Source organism: Cottoperca gobio, chromosome 3 (assembly GCF_900634415.1).
Source record: "Cottoperca gobio chromosome 3, fCotGob3.1, whole genome shotgun sequence".
NCBI classification, from domain to species: domain Eukaryota; kingdom Metazoa; phylum Chordata; class Actinopteri; order Perciformes; family Bovichtidae; genus Cottoperca; species Cottoperca gobio.
Window position 1 is genome coordinate 12,377,812 of NC_041357.1, and position 19,073 is coordinate 12,396,884.

At 42.9% G+C, this 19,073-nt stretch overlaps 1 protein-coding gene across 9 annotated transcripts in view; it reads right to left on the bottom strand.

Moving 5' to 3' along the window:
- Positions 1 to 561: 561 nt before the first annotated feature.
- tle3b (TLE family member 3, transcriptional corepressor b) overlaps positions 562 to 19,073 on the bottom strand; it is a 30,155-nt gene continuing 11,643 nt past the window's right edge. For 2 of the 9 annotated variants that reach the window (XM_029427451.1, XM_029427437.1), the window contains exons 8-22: positions 16,132 to 16,167; positions 13,529 to 13,733; positions 12,514 to 12,572; positions 9,898 to 10,020; positions 9,253 to 9,303; positions 8,663 to 8,818; positions 7,526 to 7,661; positions 7,012 to 7,184; positions 6,315 to 6,391; positions 5,971 to 6,220; positions 4,937 to 5,184; positions 4,583 to 4,730; positions 4,338 to 4,488; positions 2,952 to 3,028; positions 562 to 1,997 (exon numbers count right to left, since the gene is read on the bottom strand). In XM_029427451.1, coding sequence (XP_029283311.1) covers positions 1,890 to 1,997; positions 2,952 to 3,028; positions 4,338 to 4,488; positions 4,583 to 4,730; positions 4,937 to 5,184; positions 5,971 to 6,220; positions 6,315 to 6,391; positions 7,012 to 7,184; positions 7,526 to 7,661; positions 8,663 to 8,818; positions 9,253 to 9,303; positions 9,898 to 10,020; positions 12,514 to 12,572; positions 13,529 to 13,733; positions 16,132 to 16,167 — 1,998 coding nt within the window. In that variant the 3' untranslated portion in view covers positions 562 to 1,889. The remainder of the gene's footprint in view (positions 1,998 to 2,951; positions 3,029 to 4,337; positions 4,489 to 4,582; positions 4,731 to 4,936; positions 5,185 to 5,970; positions 6,221 to 6,314; positions 6,392 to 7,011; positions 7,185 to 7,525; positions 7,662 to 8,662; positions 8,819 to 9,252; positions 9,304 to 9,897; positions 10,021 to 12,513; positions 12,573 to 13,528; positions 13,734 to 16,131; positions 16,168 to 19,073) is intronic. The other 7 variants (XM_029427485.1, XM_029427459.1, XM_029427500.1 and 4 more) reach the window with 5 other exon arrangements.

Sequence of the window (19,073 nt, forward strand, 5' to 3'; positions counted from 1 at the left end):
CTACATTTCTCTCACGTGTGTGTGTGTGTGTACGCGTGTGTGTTTCTCTCTCACCCGGGTTGCAATGCTCATCAATATACACAGATTTGATTGGCCGAGTAGCGTCACGCATGTGGGTCGCTAAACTGGTGCCATAAAGGTTAGAAAAGCTGCGCCACTTAAAATAAAAATGCTCCGCTAATGAGAATTTAATAATTTATAGGTCTGGGTCCAGGTCCGGACCGTGGTCAGCCTATTAGTGACCTCGGTACTAGGCTGTACTATAACTTATTCATGACATATTATACCATGACATTTTTATGCCTCCGAGCAGCGATAGCCAGAGGCACATAAGCATTAGATACAAATCAAGCGTTGCTCAAGATTTGAGGGATACTGAGATCATAAGTCCCCTCGTCGCAACCTCACAAAATGTTATGTGAAAAGTAAATAAGTGCATTTTCCCAAAAATAATGTAAAGTTCCACCTAAGCTGCTATAACCACACAGTAGCACATGGACTCGGTGCTAAACTCTCACTGTTGTAGCAACATCTGATCATCAGCAGGTCAATCACAAGGAATTCTAAAAAAAACTGTTTTATTGATTTATTAACAACTGTACATTTCTTTTCAGTGCCGACAGCATTTGCTACATACTTTGGTGTGATTCAGAGGAGCCGGTGCTCATCGCCCCTTCTTATTTTCTTGTGGGAAATGCTGACAGTATCAGGAGCACAGTGTACAAACCAGAATTATTCACCGTTGTCTTAACGTCAACATGGGACACATTTGATTTCCTCATTTTTGTTTACATATAAGTGCCGTTTCCTCCGTCCTCGTGAGCATTTACATGTCTCTCTGCAAACCAAACATATTCCAGGAATATTGATAAGATACAAAGGGCAGAAGGATTCTAATAGCGCAGATTGAACTTAAGTCTGTAGCCGAAAAATCAATGGTGCAATTCAACATCCATATTACGTCAAGTTAGCAAAAAGCACATTTTCTTCCAGTTTGTGCCTGCTGCAGCGCTTCTGCTGCCAACTGAGGTCCAAGGGTTAGGCTAAACATTAAACGTTCCCTATCTCCCATAATCTAACAAGGTAAAACAAACAGGGAGAAAGATAGCACAGACAGAGCAGTACACTTTAAAAAAAGGTATTTTTTTCATATATATGAATTAAATGTACATCCATCTCTTCTCCTGAATCAGTGTCCCGCTCTGTCCCACAGTGGTCCAAACCAGCCGAGGCTCTCCACGCTTCCATCTTCCGGTAAGAGCACTGTGACAAAAGGCCATTTTAAAATCTCCACAAAACGTTCCTACTTACAAGTCTCATGCTCCTCTGTTCGATTTCTGAAAAGGTCAGCCTGGAGAATGTGCTTTAAGAAAATCAAAGAGTAAAATTGTTAAAAAGTTCTAATCTATCTTCTGCTCTTCCACTCAAATATCATGGCATAAGAGTGGGCCAAAAAAAGAAATCATCACAAGTACACCCAGGACATGAAAATATATATATTTTTATAATATATATAAAATGTCTTTTATTTAATCCAATATGTACACTTTTCACAAGACGTCTGGGGGAATGATGTTCTCAGAAATGAAGCTCGGCTTCATCGGGTACACCCAAATATTCTCAAAGAAAAACAAGAAAAAAATTTAGAAGTCACAAAAAAATGTGTAACCCAAAAAGAATAAACCCTCCAAAACAAGAACGGACAGAAGAAAAACCGTCTTTCCAGCACAAACATCCTTCGGCCAACAGCTCCACCGATTTCCGCCAGGTAAGATTACCAAATCTGTAGTTCGTCCCAGCGTGTTGTAGTCCACAGACGGATGGTCGGGAGGGGAAGTAAAAGTGGTCTCATCAGAAGTGCTGAAGCAGGGCAGGAGCCTCCTTCCTCTCTAGTAGATGACCTCGTAGACGGTGGCCTTCTTGTCACCGGATCCTGTCACGATGTATTTGTCGTCTGCGGAGATGTCACAGCTCAGGACGGAGGACGACTCCTTCGACTGTGGAAGGAAGCAACTCAAGTTAGACGAGTTTTCATTTAGTTAGTTTTTGACTTCTTTCTATCATTAGTTTTATGAAGGATGCTCAGTTTAAACTTGATCAATAGGAGGTGGACAGATTCAGTATAATTACTGTTGAATTAGCTAAATTACTGTCTTCGTCTCAGCACAAGCACAACATTACACACGCAGCGCTGGTGCGGTTGTAGTTTGCCAACGTGTATTTCTAATGCAAATAGGAAACCAGAGCCTCTCGTATCTTTCTCAAAGCATTATGGTCTTACAGTAAGCGACAACAACACTAACTGCTTGCACCAAAAGTCTTCACTAAGTATAATGTTGAGGAAAAAACTATTGAATTGTTTAAAAATCTTAAACCACATTATTGGCTGTAATGGTGGATTTAAGGTATTTATAATTATTATTCTGCACAAAAACAAAACAGTGACCAACAATATTCAGTTTATAATCAGAAAAACTGAAAACTAACAGATCCTTTCATTTGAGAGGCTGGACTCAGAGTGTTTGAATTCATCTCAAGCTAAAATAGTGAAACAAATTCTAACTATTATAGATTATTGAAATAGTTGAATATTATTATTCAGTCGATTGACTAATCATTTGAGACTTATTTAACAATATGCAAGTTGGAAGACCCAACCAGTACTTGCACTCATAAAAAGCAAATGAACATGTTTTTAGCTTTACACAAGATAGACCATGTCTGAATTATGTGCAGGATTACAGCGTCGCTATAACACGAGCACAGACTTTCACTCTTTGGAAAAATATGTGGAACAAAATAAAATAGAATCAGGCTTGAAGAATACAAACTTTTAAATGTGCGTGTCAAAGAGCAGATACTATTTTGTGAAATCACCTCCTCGTCTCAATCAAGGAACAATCTTTGTACCTTTTTTCATTTAATTGCGTGTCTGTGTTTATTGTAGTTACCTGGAATATGCTGGCACCATAAGGAGTCCTCCACGCATTCAGCAGATTGTCCTTCCCCGTGCTCACAAACCATTTACCTGCAGACACAGAACGGACGCCTTGACATGCTGATTCACATTATACCTCCAGCCCACAACAACAGCTAACATGTGACTCTGTAATAGCCTATCAATAGACATAAAAGCCTTATTGGGGGGAAAAAAACATTAAGAATCATAAAATGCACATAATGAAGACTCTGATAATTATTTAAATCACTCTCTGATTAATTGCCCAACTGACTAGTTGGGTAATGATTTAATTAGTAGCAGCAAGAGCTCTGAAGCAGTGAGCCACGTTTGAATTAACCAGTTCTGCGGTGGCAGTGATACGAGACAGTGCTGTGGGGGGTCTCGTGAGGAGAAAATGATTACTGACATTTGAGGGGGGGGGGGGGGGGGGGGGGGAGTGAAACCTCATTTGTCGGAGCCTTACACTTGACACCAGCTGGTCTGCCCAGCAGGCACAATAATCTGCACTGAAAGGGCAATGACAAATGTAATGAGAATATTTGTAAAATAACAGCTTCCTTCTTAATGCATTCAGCTACACGCCTTTGTAATGTGCATTTAGACTGTACAGAGTCACTAATCACTTCTACATCTACAGAAGCTGTTGAGAAGTTGTCTCCAACACAGCTAGTGCTCGTCTAGACTGCAGAAATCAGACACGGCTCAAGGATCTGGTTTCTAACAGAGTGCTTGTCGGGAAGATTTTGTCAAGCCGAGAGTAAAAGACATGGAGAAATCCATGTTCACCACATTTAACAGCAGGCAGCAGCTAGGAGAGTCAAACATTCCCCCAGCAGAACAATGTCACCAAACAACTCTAAGAGTTCCACATTTATTTATTCTGGCAACTGTGGTGGTCCAAGTGTTGCGTCAAAGACTTCTCTACACTACCACGTTTGTAATTCTCTTGGAGAATACTACATTTGTTTCATTGTGTTTTTGTCCCAAAACTGTCACATTTTAAGATATTTAGTCTACGAAATACCAGAATTAGCTTTAAAACACCAACATATGTAATACACGTGTAACTATGAAATGTCATCCAATAACGATCAAGTTTAGAACGTTGGAGCCAATTTATTTTGTTCTCTAATGTCAAAATATGGCAAAAACAAGTTTAGAAAAGTAGAGTTGGCCTGATGTGGCCATGATCATTTTATTCCTCCTCGGGCAACCATAAATACCGACAGCAAGTTTAATGGCAAACCATCGCTCACAAGGCAAAAAAAGTATTTTCCACATAAAATGAAACCTTTAAATCTCCATCTCCTGGTTATTGAATGCCTAAATATTTGGTCATCCCCCATAGGTCTGTGTTAAGGAGCCGGTTACTTACCACAGTAGGCGAACTTGAGTGAGAGGACGCAGCTTTCGTGCAGGTGCAGCTGGTACTTGTCAGGCTTGGTGTGATGAAGCACCTCCACGTTGCTGCTCTCCATGCCCACAGCCAGCCACTCTCCAGTGGGACAGTAGCCCAACGAGAAGATCTGCAACGAGGAGACAACAACACAGTTGGATCAGACGACATCAGCGACAAGGATCACCTAAAAGGGTGCATTCATTTTGTTCGCTTGTCTCTACCTGTGAGGTAAAGTCGTGTTGCTGGAGCTGTCGCCCCTCCCTCAGATCCCAGGAGCGGACGGTGTTGTCGAGCCCTCCGGTCCACAGTTTGGTCCCGTCGTGGGAGATGTCGATACAGCTGGCTCCATCAGTGTGTCCCTGGAACTGCCTGAAACACAACAAGATAACAAACATTAGGTGAGGAACAGAGGACAAAGCCTTCCCATCTCCAACAATAAGGCGGTGGCCGAATATTTTATTCTTCAAACACATTGAGCTGTGTATTAAAGAATGCCTGGAGCACACGTCGAAAATCAGTCAATGAAGTCTTTCAGTTTGTGCTTAAAGCCAACGTGTAAAACAAAAAGTACTGACCTAACGAGGGTCTGGTTATGGAGATCCCACACGGCGATGTTTCCATCCGAGCAGCAGGAGAAGCACACCTTGGCGTCGGGGCTTATGGCCAGTGCGTAGCAGGCCGGAGCAGAGGAAGTGAGCTCGGCCTTTATGCGGGGCGTCTGCGAGGCCAGGTCCCAGATGGTCAACGTGCTAGCCTCGCCACCCACTATTAAGGTGCGGCCGTCAGGCAACAGCTTGCAGGAGCGGATGTAATTGTCCCTGTTCTGGAACAGAAACAAGTATTGTCACGATCTTGGTGTAATTTATCTGTAAACGTGAAACATCTACGTAAAAACAAAAAAGAACAATTTGAGGTTGAAAACAAACTAAATTACAATTCTGCTGAGCAGCATACATCCTTGTTTTCCACGTCAAGACCATCTCTACTTAAACTCAAGCAGAGCTTTTCTTTGACGGGTGAAGTTTTCAGGCTGCTGCTGTCTCTTGTTCATGTTATAGTGAAGATGTGGATGTCAGCTTTAACAAGAGGCGCAGGGAGAGAGCGAGGCTGCAGCTGTTGGCCAGGCTCCAAGAGAGCAAGAAGACAGATCGATAGATCTGCGGAAGCTCTCGGTCGAATTAAAACAGCACCCCGATGGCTTTATAAGACCCCATTGCACTCTGGACGCACCTTAAGGGTGTTGGAGGCCATATGAGCTGAACAGCATGAAGCCACAGTATCAAAATGAGAAATGGGAGGCAGTTGGGAGGAAGTAATGAGCTGGGTAATGGCAGACAGGGTTGGCCAATCAGAACATCATTACTCAGCAGGCTTTTTCTTTTCTCACCAAAGATTATTTCAGCACAGCAGTGAGACACTTTGCTGAATTATTCACATCTGTCTGTTGGGATCTGGGGGAAAGCTTCGGTGGGATGTGGAGACAGGCTACATTTGATGCTCAAGAAAATCTTAATGAAGGAGGCCGATCGCAGAGACCTCATGAAACACCCGCAGTATTAACACGGATTTGAAACTCTTGAACAAACACGTTTTCACGTCGGCTAGTTACCAGGCAGTCGAGTTGGGACACCGGGCTCTTGCTGCCTGGTTGGCTGATGTCCCAGATCTTGACACAACCCTTGCCGCCGGTGTAGACGTGGCGTGTGGGGTTGCTGATAGTGACAGCGCACACCACTTCCCCGTGGCTCAGTGTATTGATCTGGCGAGCGTGGCGCGGGATGCCCGGGCCTATCAGTGCATCTGGAGGGAAGGGCACGGGCTGCATCTGACCATCTGCACTCACGTGAAAAGAATAAGCTCTGCGGGGGACGGAAGAAGGGAAAGATGGTCAGTTTGAGATAAGAAGTATATGCCATCTGTTATAGAGCTAAATTCAAAAGTGCAGATGCTTACGGTTTTCCTCCAGAAATGGACGTGAGGCTGGCTGGCAGGCCTGGAGCCCTCATGTGAGGGTGAGGGTCAAACCCCGCCTGCATGAGCAAGAGGAGTCAAGAGTTAACAAACAGCAAAGATAAATTAGACTAAGCTAATATTCAAATTAAAAACTATGCCTCACTTTATGTGCTAACGCCCTGAGGAACTCTCGTACCATCGTTTCCAGGCAAATCCCTTGAAAAGGCGCAGATTCAGCTTCATTGCATACAGAGAGGCTTTACACAAGGCTACAACATCCCACTTGCTAATGCTAATGAAAGCCTGGGAGATTTTCAAACATGGAGATGCATTTTGAGGGCGAGCCTCTTTTTCTTTTTTTGTTTAAAGCCTTTAGAATGCTAACTAACTAACATCAAAGTAAAAGGAGCTCGGCTGTCTTTGTACTTTCTCATTATGTACACACAACAAGCTGCAGCCAGCCAAGCAGAAATACTCACAATGAGTTATGGAAATACGGGATGAATGTTAAAGTTTTTCAAAGGCATTTTGCAAACAGATTCTACAACCTACAGCCGGGGAGGATAATTCATACAGGCGCTGGTGAGGGCTTGTTGTGTCAAACTGATGGAATATATGAATGAATATATGTGAAGAAGAGAAGCTTTGTTCATTCAGTTGTGTGCATTAAATTTGATAGAGAAGCTGGAATACTAACAATTGGTGAGCGTCCATAGGCGGCAGCAGCTGCAGCGCTCATCTGCGGTGAAATGAGACCCGGATAGACGCCCGGGCTGGTCAGGGATCCGTTCATCTCATGATGACCCATCATCGCAAACGGGGAGGCATATGAACCCGCAATGGACAGAGGTGTACGCAGGGCCGGGGCGGCTAGAGAAGAAGACGTGTAAAGTGATTTATAGGTACATGTGGAAATGACAGATTGGGAGATATGATAGAAAGCTCCAGAACAACCGATAAAGGATCTAATGTTTACTAGGTCCAGAATGAACTTCAGGATTATTTTATCATCAATTAATCTGAATATTGCTTTCTTGATTAATTGTCTGGTCCATATGGTGTCACAGGCCAGGGAAACATGGCCATCACAAATTCCAATTTAATGTCATTAAAATGCTTATTTTGTCCTGTATCAAATAAGCTGTCTATCAATCAATGATTTCAGTTCTAAATAAGGGTGACAGTGAAGGTGTGCATCTATGTTTACATACCTAGTGCCTCCATGCCGGGTGGTTTCCCCATTGTAAGAGGCCGTAGTCCTGGAGTGGTGCTGGTTCCTGGTGTTGGTGCCTCATTCCTCGGTGTAGGCGTGTTGGACTTGAGGCTCGGTGTGGACGACTTGTCATTCTAAAACATAAAAACCCTCACGTGAAACCTTATTTTATATCCGCTTACTGAAAGTTGTACGTCCACTTACTCTCACTCTGACACACACACACACACACACACACACACACACACACACACACACACACACACACACACACACACACACACACACACACACACACACACACACACACACACACACACACACACACACACACACGAAACATGCCAGAGTGTAAAAATTTTTATTAAAAAATCCCCACGTGAGTCCAAAATAACCCCACTAGCAGAGAAATCCAGAGTGACAATCTGAGTGGACGGCTCAAGGTAATCCAATCTAACACTGACACTTCATTACAGCCACGATGTGTGTGTATGTGTGGTGGGGGTAGGGGCATAAACCTTTGCTTAGAAGTCAAGCTTGTTAAGAGCGGCTAGACAAGCAAGATGCTGGCAACACTCCTCTCATAATTGATCCATCTCTTTCTTCCTTTGCAGACGGAGTTAGAGTAGTGTGGGGTTTAGCCTGGTGACACACACTAATGAGGGACTGAGAAAAGCCGGGTGTCATGGGAGGTGGAGGGTAGTGATGTGGACTATAAATCTACCCTAATCCTCAGTGAAATGGTTTATGTAAAACAGATACACGCGGGTTGTTTTAGCCTGGTTAGTGAGAGCTGCGGTATTAAGAGAAAATGTGGGAGAAGATGAGACGAAGCAAGAAAAAGAGGGAGACAGCAGTTCCCCCGCTGCCGTGTCTCTGGGTTATTTACAGCCTCAGGCCGAGGAAGAAATGACCATTTATTGGGTAAGCCATAAAGGAGATTGAGAGGAGTGAGCCACAGGGTTTGATTTCCTGAGAGTGCATCTCTGCCCCTTCAAGCCCCTAAGCCGCCTGCGTATTAGTCCTTCACACAGACACCCACTTCACTTGACAAATGCCCTTTAGTCTGTCACTTCACCCTCCACTATAACTGCCTTATTTCATCTTCTCTCTAGTCGTTCAGTTTGTCACTCACATGGGCGTGGTCCTTTGCTTTGGAGGACGGCGTGCTGCCCGAGGAGGCGACGGAGGCGGGGCTGTTGGGGGCAGCATCCTTCTTCAGGACTCGTGATTTATCCAGGCCGTTTTCCGGAGGAGAGTGCGCGGGGCTGACTCGAGGGGTGGCTGGATCCTACAGAGTTAAACGAGACAGACAGAGAGCGAGACTGAGCAAACAGACCGGAGGAAAGCCACTGGCACGTACATGTAGGTCAAACAAACCGGGGCCTCATGTGCAAACACAGATAAATATACTTGTGCGTGCTCGTACTCTCCCTCACACACACACACACACACACACGCATACACACACACTTCATTCACCTGTCACTCCCTTTCCTCTTTGTATTCTTTGTATTACGTTCTGCATGAATGGCAAAAGAAATACAGCAAGTAAGCACACACTCATGTCACACACAACCAATATTATGACAGACTTCTTGGCAACGCTGCTAAAGGTGTTGAGGCTTCTACAGACAAATGAAAAAGAGAGAGCTGTGTATAGTTTCTGCGCAGCGTTCACACTGAGGAATGTGGCGGAGCAGCTCTGTTCAAACGCAGTCTCACCTCATTGGAAACATCCACCACCAAGTCGTCACTTTTGTCTCCGTCACTGTCCTGAAAAGAAGGAGCGACAGGCTTTACATTACAGTACAGTGAGCTTAAACCAGTGCAGTCATATTCTCTGACAACTAGATCAACATCAGAGACCAGATTTATGGACTTTGGAAGCTTTTGAGCATTTGTTTGTCATTTGCTTTAGATACTGTACACATGTGTGTAACACTTTAATTTACTCGTCCAATTTTTTATAATAATAATAACAATTTCTTGAAAGTTTCCTGATAATAAGTGTGTAACTTGTTATACTAGTAATAGTTATACTGGAGACAGTTCTGATACTAAATGCATTTATTATATGAAACTATGTTCTTCAAATATGTTTAATTGTAAGCTCATCTGTAGTGCATCAATTGAAAAAGCCCAACAAAACTGTGGCGGTTAGATAAAAACATTCACCGGCAGTAAACTGGGTGTTTATTCATTTTCCTGCTACATTTTGCTTTTCTTTTATTTACTTCTGTCCTGAAGTTAAACATTTTAAAAGAGAGTGGCCTAATATAGTAAACACTGAGATGATCAAAGTTAAAATACAAGCAGGAACCCCACCATCAGCTAACACTACAAACAATAAAACCAATAAACACTCACATATCGGCTCATGCTGTCTTTGTCGTCCACTTTGCGTTTCTTGGAGTCGAGGCTGTAATCTGAAGAGCCGCGGTGCTTCTCACTTGCTGCCCGCAGGCTGTCTGATGGCGACACCGAGTTATTCTGCCAACAACAACATGCAGCCAGACCCCGTCAGTTCCCTCTGAGTGTGCTACACCTTCTGAATCTTAGAATACTCAAAATACTGTGAGGAAGTGCGTTCTGCCAATATAGCAAATCTTGCTCCTCTTGCTCCATCTAAACCCATGCTGCCATGATATGGAGTAATAAACAGCGTAACTCTTACTAACATTTAGTGCCAGATGTAGGTGACTTAAAAAAGAGCAAACCCTGCCCTGCCAGCATATGCCCCTCAGCCAAGTGAATGTTTTGGGGCTTAAATGCAGCAAGCGACAAACCCTCAGAAACCAGAAACAACCAAATGGTGCGTTTAAGTCCATGCATGGTTCTGGAACCTTTTCCTTTGTCAGAGCTGTGACAATATTGACTGTAAAGCTAAAACACACAATGCTACTGGACTGATTTGGGATAGAAGGGGCAGAAGAGGATTCTGGGACAGCTTAGCCCTGCTGCTGCTGCTGCCAAGGCAATGGAGCAAGGAGGAAACAGACGAGGCAGCTGAGCAAACCCGCCTCTGGAAGACAAAAGCACTGAACTCGCACGCAAGGTGATGCATAGGACAGATTGAAGAGAAACTGTGAGGTGGGAGCAGAGTGCAACACACACACACACACACATTCCTGACTTTCTGTCTGTGACGTTCAAGTACGCGCAAATAAATACAAAAGTGACCAAAATATTTCACTGGGTAACTAATACCCACGTTGATGATGATGATGGAGAGTCCCTGTGTGTGCGTCTGTGCCTGCGCGTGTTTGTGTTGTGGTAGGTCAGTGACTAAACAGCAGAAAATGACAGCAGAGTTCATGAAAATCAACTAGAATAAAAAAGAGGAAGGAACAAAAGAGGCCATTGAGGGAACCTGGACAAGAGTGCAATGTGAAGACACAAAGAGGATGTTGCCAGCAGAGAAAAGAGCCATGAAAGGGGCAGAGTGAGAAAATAAGAAAAAAAGAAAAAAGAAAGGGAGGAAGAAGAAAGACAAGAGAGCAAAACAGGAAAGGAACTTGGCAAGCAATGAGAGCGTAACAGGGTGGCAATGAGTTCTCCCCACTAGTGGGAATACCCGGGCAGGCTGGCACTCTCTCAGAAGCTGCAAACGGGGTTTTTATAGTCTGGGCACTGGTGTGGTGGGGCGGCACTGCCAAACAGGCCAACAGGCAAGGAGAGAGGGAGGGAGGATGGGTGAAGGCAAGCAATCCCTGAGGCCAGCCGCCACTGTCAGGCAGCTCAACAAACCCCTGCCTTCATCACAAAACAGACAGATATGGTGAAAGAGGGAGGAGGAAGATGTCGGACTTCTTGGATGCAAATGACGGGAAGAGAAAGAAGCGCAGCAGAGAAAGGTAACAGCTTGAGTGAAGGGCCAAATAAATGTGTAAAGACCTTCTGAGCCAAAGAGAGTGGAGTGTGACGATATAAAAAAACACTGTGGTTGGGCAGTTAATCTCTCACACACACACACACACACACACACACACACACACACACATTCTCTCAGTTCCACATCTGTCCTTCACAGGTCAGAATATGGAAATGTGTTTAGCTACAGTTGTGGAAAAGAAAGCCACACAGAGTTTTAGTCTGGCTTGGTGTGAAGATGCCACCTGGACAGACCGAAATCTACAGCATTACAGTCTGTCTGTGTATCTGAGCCTGTGACCTTTAAGGGATTGCTTAGACTCAATAACCCTGCAGTTGCCTCCAACTCTGGTATCAGATGACCTGAGACAACAGCACAGGAAGACTGTGTGTGTGGTGGAAACGAGAGAAAGGGGGGAGGGTGGTGAGGAGATCAGGTAAGGCAGTACTGGCAGCCGCTCGTCACCATACGAGATGAGGGAAGAGTTTGGGTTCCCTTCAGACATGAGTGGTCCCATTCAGGAATGGCCAGTCAATAGGAACTCAATCTGGCCAAGCAGATCCAACAGAGCGTTACGCACCAGCTAACTGGGAGCTTTAAGCCAGTCCAATAAACAAGGACTTTAACATGAGAAGGAGGCGAGAGATGGGAAGAGACAGAGGGGGAGAGAAAAAGAAGTGGAAAGGAGTAAATGAGTGAGAGAAGAAGAAGTAGAGGACAGAAAAGTAAAAAAAAGAGTCCAGTATTGAAACATGCAACAGTGAATCTTCTAAAGTGCTGAGGGAAGAATAGAAGGAGAGTCAAAGTCGCTTTTAATTGTGCTGAAATTAAAGGAGGTAGCTGACTACTAATCCTCGCACACTGATTGGAGTCATTTTCCACCTGGATTAGATGGCACTGGCTTATTTGGCCAGACTTCATTATTTGATTTCAGTCAGCCCCCCTTGAGTACAGAAATGTGTGTGTTCCTACACAGAGAGCACGAATTTCTATTGAACAGTGGGGCTTAAGTCTACGTAAAGCACACCTAATCACCAAACACAGTGAGCCAGAGACCGGCAGAGTCAAGAGACAGACACACACACACACACACAGATGGAGAGTCAACGTACCGTGCTCGACTCACGCTCTTTCAGAGGATTGGCCAGGGGCGAGTGAAAAGATGAGGGGCCAGGAGAGAGACAAGCAAAACACAAATTAGTATGGGTGTCCCCACCAATCAGATAGCAGTTATACATTTATTATAAAATAACTAAAAGATTAAGCTCATGTCTGCGACTGCAGAGTTCATTTAGGTAACACTTTATAATAAGGTGCATTTTTTTAAAGGGTTTATAAGTTGTAATAGCTTTATTAATGCTTAATATATAATTTAATGACACTTTATCAATCAGTCATAAGCCATTATTGGACAACTTGACCTCTGACCTTCTGGAAAAGTGCTGCAGCAGACTTTATGAATTACGAAATAATTACCTTAATAACTTAACATTTAGAATTACAGATGACCTACAAAATACTCCTTTTAGCTTATTAGACAGCGAGGAACTCTTCTTAATTAATGCAGACTTGATGGCATGTTAGAAAGTGAGAAACTCTTAGCTTTAATTAATGATTTCATGATGAATGACCAACTGGCAAAACATATCTTTCACAACCAGAATCTTATTAATGGCTTGTAACGGATCTATAAAGCATTATTAATTCATGAAGCCATAAGATACACTTTATAAACCCTTTACAAAAGGGTGACTTATTGGAATGTGGTACTTCATTTCTAATAACACAGCGCAGGTTATTTTCACATTAGACCAGCGGTACCACCTACATCTCTGATAAATGACTCACTCGCAACATCTGGACTCAGTCTGTTCTTCAAACAGGTTTATCCTCCACACAAGCAGTAGTGTTTCCTTATGTTAGTACAAACTAAACTTTTATTTTCACGTCAAAATATATCAGTGGTGAGGCCAAAATAAAAATGAAAACATGTGTAGATATTTCCTCCCACGGTAATTCTGCACATGAACGCTAACATTTAAAAAGTGTGTTTCTTAGATAAAAGGTATCAGGTTGGTAAAAGCAGTTCAGCAGGGGGGGGGGGGGGTGGCAGGGGGCGCTCCTCACCTCTGTGCTCCAGGTCGTGGTGGTTCTTCTCATCCTTTACGGGCAGATGGGCTTGGCTGCCGAGAGCACCCAGAGCCAGCAGGCCGGATCCAGCACCCGTCACAGTGGGGATGCCGGGGGGCTGCAGGCCTGAGGGGTGTGGGGGTAGCTGGACAGGGGGGCCGTGGGCCGCGTGAGAAAGGTGCTGAGCCTGGAGCTGCTGCTGCTGTAAACAAAACGCAGGGAGACAAAAAACAGGACAAGTGGGTCGGCTGGAAAGTGAATCCATGAATGACCGCACTCTACTCATGCATTAGAGCTGGCTTTGACAACATTTAGTTCAAGGCCAAACCGTTTATGCATAATAGCAGAGCGACAGTGACTGCCAACATGCTGATCCAGCTCATTCACTGTGAGAGGAAAAACTGATTCTGTTCATAGCTGTGGATGTACAGTACGTTATCGTCTGGCTCAAAGTGTTAGATAGCTGAAACAGAATACATTACATTAATTATTACTTTGTCTTACGCTGTGCAGTATTATCCCAAAATAGACTTTTGTATCATGGTGCAGCAATGTCACATTTTAGCAACTTAAACCACATTCTGGCTGATTTATAACATTAATTATGCACCACAAAAAAAAAAACAGAATTGCAGAGTGGGTCTACAACTAACTTATTTTCATCTATCATGTATTTGTTTTGATTATTCAATTAAATGTTAAGCTATTTAAAATAACAAAAAAAGACATTCACTACTCTCCTGAACACAAACTGCCGTCTTTAACGTTCTGGTTTAGTTTGATAAACAGTCTAAAACTAAATAAAACTCAATTAAGAAGTATAAAACAAAGAAAAAGCAGCAAATCATCACATTAGAGAAGCTGGAAGCAGATTTACATTTATGCTTAATGTTGTGTCTGAATCAGCTCTGTTCAAAGGTTTGCACATGAATGAGGTGTGCCTGGGTGCCTCCAGGTTTATACTACAGATTATTTCCAGCTCATGCTCTTCACTTATTACAACACTGTTACACTGTTTTACAAAGTGCTTATCGTTTCTTATTTATGGTCCCAGACCTTTTTGTGACAACTGTGTTCGACTCAACATGTCACCTCTGCTCGTCTGAAATGATACCGAGTGCTTTTTGCTCTCGCCCAAACCACCGTGCTTCAATCATAGTTGGGATGGTTAAAAATCAATAGGTCTACACTTGAAAACCTCCAAACCTTTCAACACTCTGGAAAACCAAGCAAGCATGCCCACTCCTCCAGCAAAATGCTGTTAAGCACAGACACAGTGGAGAACACACACATACACACACACACTTCCCAAGAGGCCACGGATGTCTGTGTGAGAGAGGCAGCCAGAGAGCAGCGAGTAGATAGACAGGAGTTAAATAGCCACTCAGGCAAGAGGGAAGCAAGTGCTTTAAAACAAGGTTAAATAACACTTAGCACAACCATCAACTGCCTCTCCAAAGAAGAAAAAAAAACATGATTGCTATTCTGCTTGCTGGCTAGAACTTAAATAGCCTCATCCATACATTCATTACGTAAAATGGAGAAACTAGACGAGGGTATATCTGGTGGCTTACCACATTTAAAGGTTTATTTAGCAGCTGGCCATTATTCAGTCAGCTCATTATGTCGAGCTGGACCTGAAATCGTACGATGGATAGAAGCAACTGAGGGGCGGCATTGTTAATCGATATTGTACTGGTGTGCCGAGCAGCCCAATTGTTGTGGAGAGAAAAAAAGCGAGCGAAAGAAAAAAGAGAAAGGCCCAGCCAGAACAAGAAAAGGAGGGACAGGCAGAATCAGAAAATAACAAGAGAATGAAAGAGAGAGTGAGCGAGGGATTGAGGCAGGGACGTCCCTATTGAGTGTGCCTAATGAGGAAAAGCGTGCAGGGATCATTATCAAGAAGCCTCATTAACGAGCTATGGCTGAGGAGAGGAGCGAGAAGAGACAAGGGCGGGGGGGTGGTGAGGGAGGGAGAGAGAAAGAGGGAAAAATTCAGGAAAATAAATTGCTTCCAATTCAATATTCATGGATAAAGAGCTGGCTTCCTTTCACACTTATCTTTTTTCATTATGTGTAAATGCCGCCGCAGCTCAGGCAACTTCCACAGGAAACAGGCAATTAAAGTTAACTAGGCGAAGCTGGCTCCCTGCAGAACTGTACTGTCAGGTGGAACAAGCGTCAACAGCACCAGCACAAACCAGCTGGCACACTGGCTCAATAAGTCTGGCAATGATCGCCACATTACCTACTTATCCTGTGCTTTACACCAGCTTCTGTGGCTCATCATGTTTTCTTCAGTTGCCGCGACAAAGATTAGACTACATTCTGCATTAACAACAGACCTGAGTGAGTTCAGTATTGGAATAAGGATTGAGACACAGGAACGTTTTTGAGGTTAGAAATGAAGTCAAATCTGAGACACCCGAGCGAGGAAGACAAAGAACAGGATGAAATATCCAAACACACCCAAGTCATGCTTTGTCTCCCAAAAAGGCATCAGCTCCCCTTCACAAAGACACATGTTAGACTGCCAACAAGCAATTTAAAACACTTGATAAAACAGGTTGTTTCTCTGTGTTTGGAACCTGAACACTGACCATGAAGGCTGGGTAGACACTATGAGGCGGCTGCTGCTGTTGAGTCAAAAGAGAGAGGAAGAGGAGAGATTCAGCCAGAAATGATACAAGCAACAAGCAAGAAAACTGAAGAGGACAATGAAAACTTTAGTCTATAAAAAACGAAGACCAATTTTCCAGAGTGGAAGGTAAAGTCTTCAAATTGCTTGTTTTGTCCAATCAACAGTCAGAAACCCTTAAAATATTTAGTTTAATACCAAATATTCACATATAAGAGGCTGGAATCAGGATGGTTCAGACATTGAAAACAACAATAACACTTAGCTTGATTCCAGGATAATATATATATATTTTTATTTTTAAGGTGAGCAACCTAAGATTAAAAATGACAACTATCATCATCTAAAACATGACAAAACCTCAGACATTAACACGTGCAGATGCTGATAAGTCAAACAATGTGTCCCATGTGTGGAGACTCTTACTTTATATAAAAAGCATTAACACACTCAAAACAGATGGAAATAAGATCTTTTGTAATATAGTAAATATGCACAAGCAAATAAAACATGCACATTTATCACAGAGTTCACAGTTAGCAGAAACAAAACCAGGCAGTGGAAAACTTTACATTGTGTGCTTTCATTAGAATAAGGGTTGGTGATAAGCAGCGCTCCACCTGTAACTGACCCTGTTGCCCTCATGGAAATGAGACAGCACCTCTGACAAATCAAACTTAATCATGTGTCGCCTCGGGCCAAACTTATGCAAAATATTGTAGAACGGACAAGACTAGTTTACATCTTTGCCTTAGTTTTTCAGTCTCCTTAACACGGTGCAGCCAGTTGGCACGATGGAAACAATGCGTTACAAAAAGCGTCACATAATATGTTAACTTCTAGTTTACAGGATTTCAGACACTTTGGTGAAATCCAGATGAATTTTTATATAAATTATAAAAATAGGAGGATTAGGCCTGCGACAAATGATCATAATATAATAATAATTATCAATCGTTTAAATAATGTAAAGAATGCCCATCTCAGTTTCCCACAGTCCATGGTGACGTCTTCATATTGCTTGCTTTATATAACCGTTAGCTAAAACTAAAAGATAAGCAGCAAATTCTTCCCTTCAAGCAGCGACTGACAAGACTATATTGATTATCCAAATAGTAGGCGATTCATCTTCTGTTGATCGACTAATCATTTCAGCCTCTAATATTGTGTCTTAGAAATCCCATATTTATACGTCAAGTGATGTATATATGATGCAGTATATAGTATATATTGCATCACATTGTGTGTTAATGTGTCTGGACTCTAACCTATTGTCTGATCTAGCTGCTGTATGAAGCTGCCAGAGTCTCGTGCTCTCTGAATATCACAGAGACGTTAATGACAAGAACCTCACAGCAGCACCGCCTCACTCGCACTGCGGGGACATGGAGATTGATCACCTGCCATGTCTTCGCTCCTATAATTAAAGTCTGTTTTCCTGTATGTGCGTGTGTTCTGTGTGACCCTGCCCACCATTAATGAAGGCAGGGTCCCTCCCGTTGTTTCACCGAGCGGGTTGAAAAAAAAAAAAAGGAAACAGGAAGTAATTACCTTGAAAACTGGGGGTTGTGCTCCAGGCTCATTTACCTTAATCGAATTTCGATATCTGCCCCTCATTAGACTTGACCCCCGACCAGTGGAACTAGCTAACCGCTGACTAACCTCTTACTACAGAGGGCTAATCAAAAGGGTCAGTTATCCATCTGCATCCAAGCTGGCTATTAAAAAAAGGCAGCTAGGCGGTTAGTGTTTCCAATAAAAGCAGATGGAAGACCAAATCATCAAGTCGTGCTGGAGCAGACATAATGCTGTGTACACGTCATATTGTTGAGACTGTAATTACAAGCAGCCAAGTGGGAAAAAAACATTTACAATCCCAACTGTTTTCAACAGCTATGATATTTCCCACAATGTCAACAAAGGGGTGATAAAATGGTAGCAAAACCACCATCATTAGAAGTTAGAGGTAAATAAAATCCAATATTAACATTTTATATTAACAGACAATGCATTAAAAAGGAGCTGTATGCTATTTTTTTTTTTTTTTACTCATTTCAGTTGTCAACAAAAGAAGTACAAATACCCACAAACTAGTTCAAAAATGACTCGATCGATAGGCGTTTGAATGCAAAATGTTTTGGCACATTTCACAGATGTGAGGATTTGCAGAATACATTTTTGTTATGCGATAGAAAACTGAACTGATTGTTTGGACGAAATGAGCAATTTGAAGATGGCACCCAGGGTTTGAGGAAACTGTGATAGGCATTTTTGGTTATTTTCTGACATTTTATAGTCTTAAATGATTCATCAATTAATTGAATTGGCAGATTAATCAATGATGTTAGTTGCTGCCCTCGCAACAACAAAAGAAGCTGCTTATATGGTGTGACTACAAGGCTAGCAGTGTGTGAACGCTCATTCGTTAGAATAACTGAATTTTTTCATATTCTTCTTATTCTGCTGGCTACATTTTCACCCTCTACACCTTACAAGTGCTCAGTACAGGTTATGTCCACACTGCTGTAAATCTCTGTTACAACCACCATGCTTATCCCACCCTGACCACTCTAATTCCTCCTGCTGCTGGGTCAGAGGTAAGGGTAAGCCTGTTGGCTGGAACCTTTTATCAAAAATTAAAGTGCAGCCAAAGTGAAACCTGAGAAACACGGTGATCTGATCTCAGCCTGGACTCTGTTACTATATCAGATGTCCTTTGACTCTGCCTGAGGAAATCAGAGCACAGCTGCTGTTAGGAACCGCACCAAGCGTGCTGACAGGTCATGGTTAACCAACAATCAGAAATACAGCAGTGAAGACCATATTGCACGATTGCAAACATTGCATACGTATATAAAACATCATAAACCAATGAAGACAGGGGCAAGTCTGCACAAGTGAAGC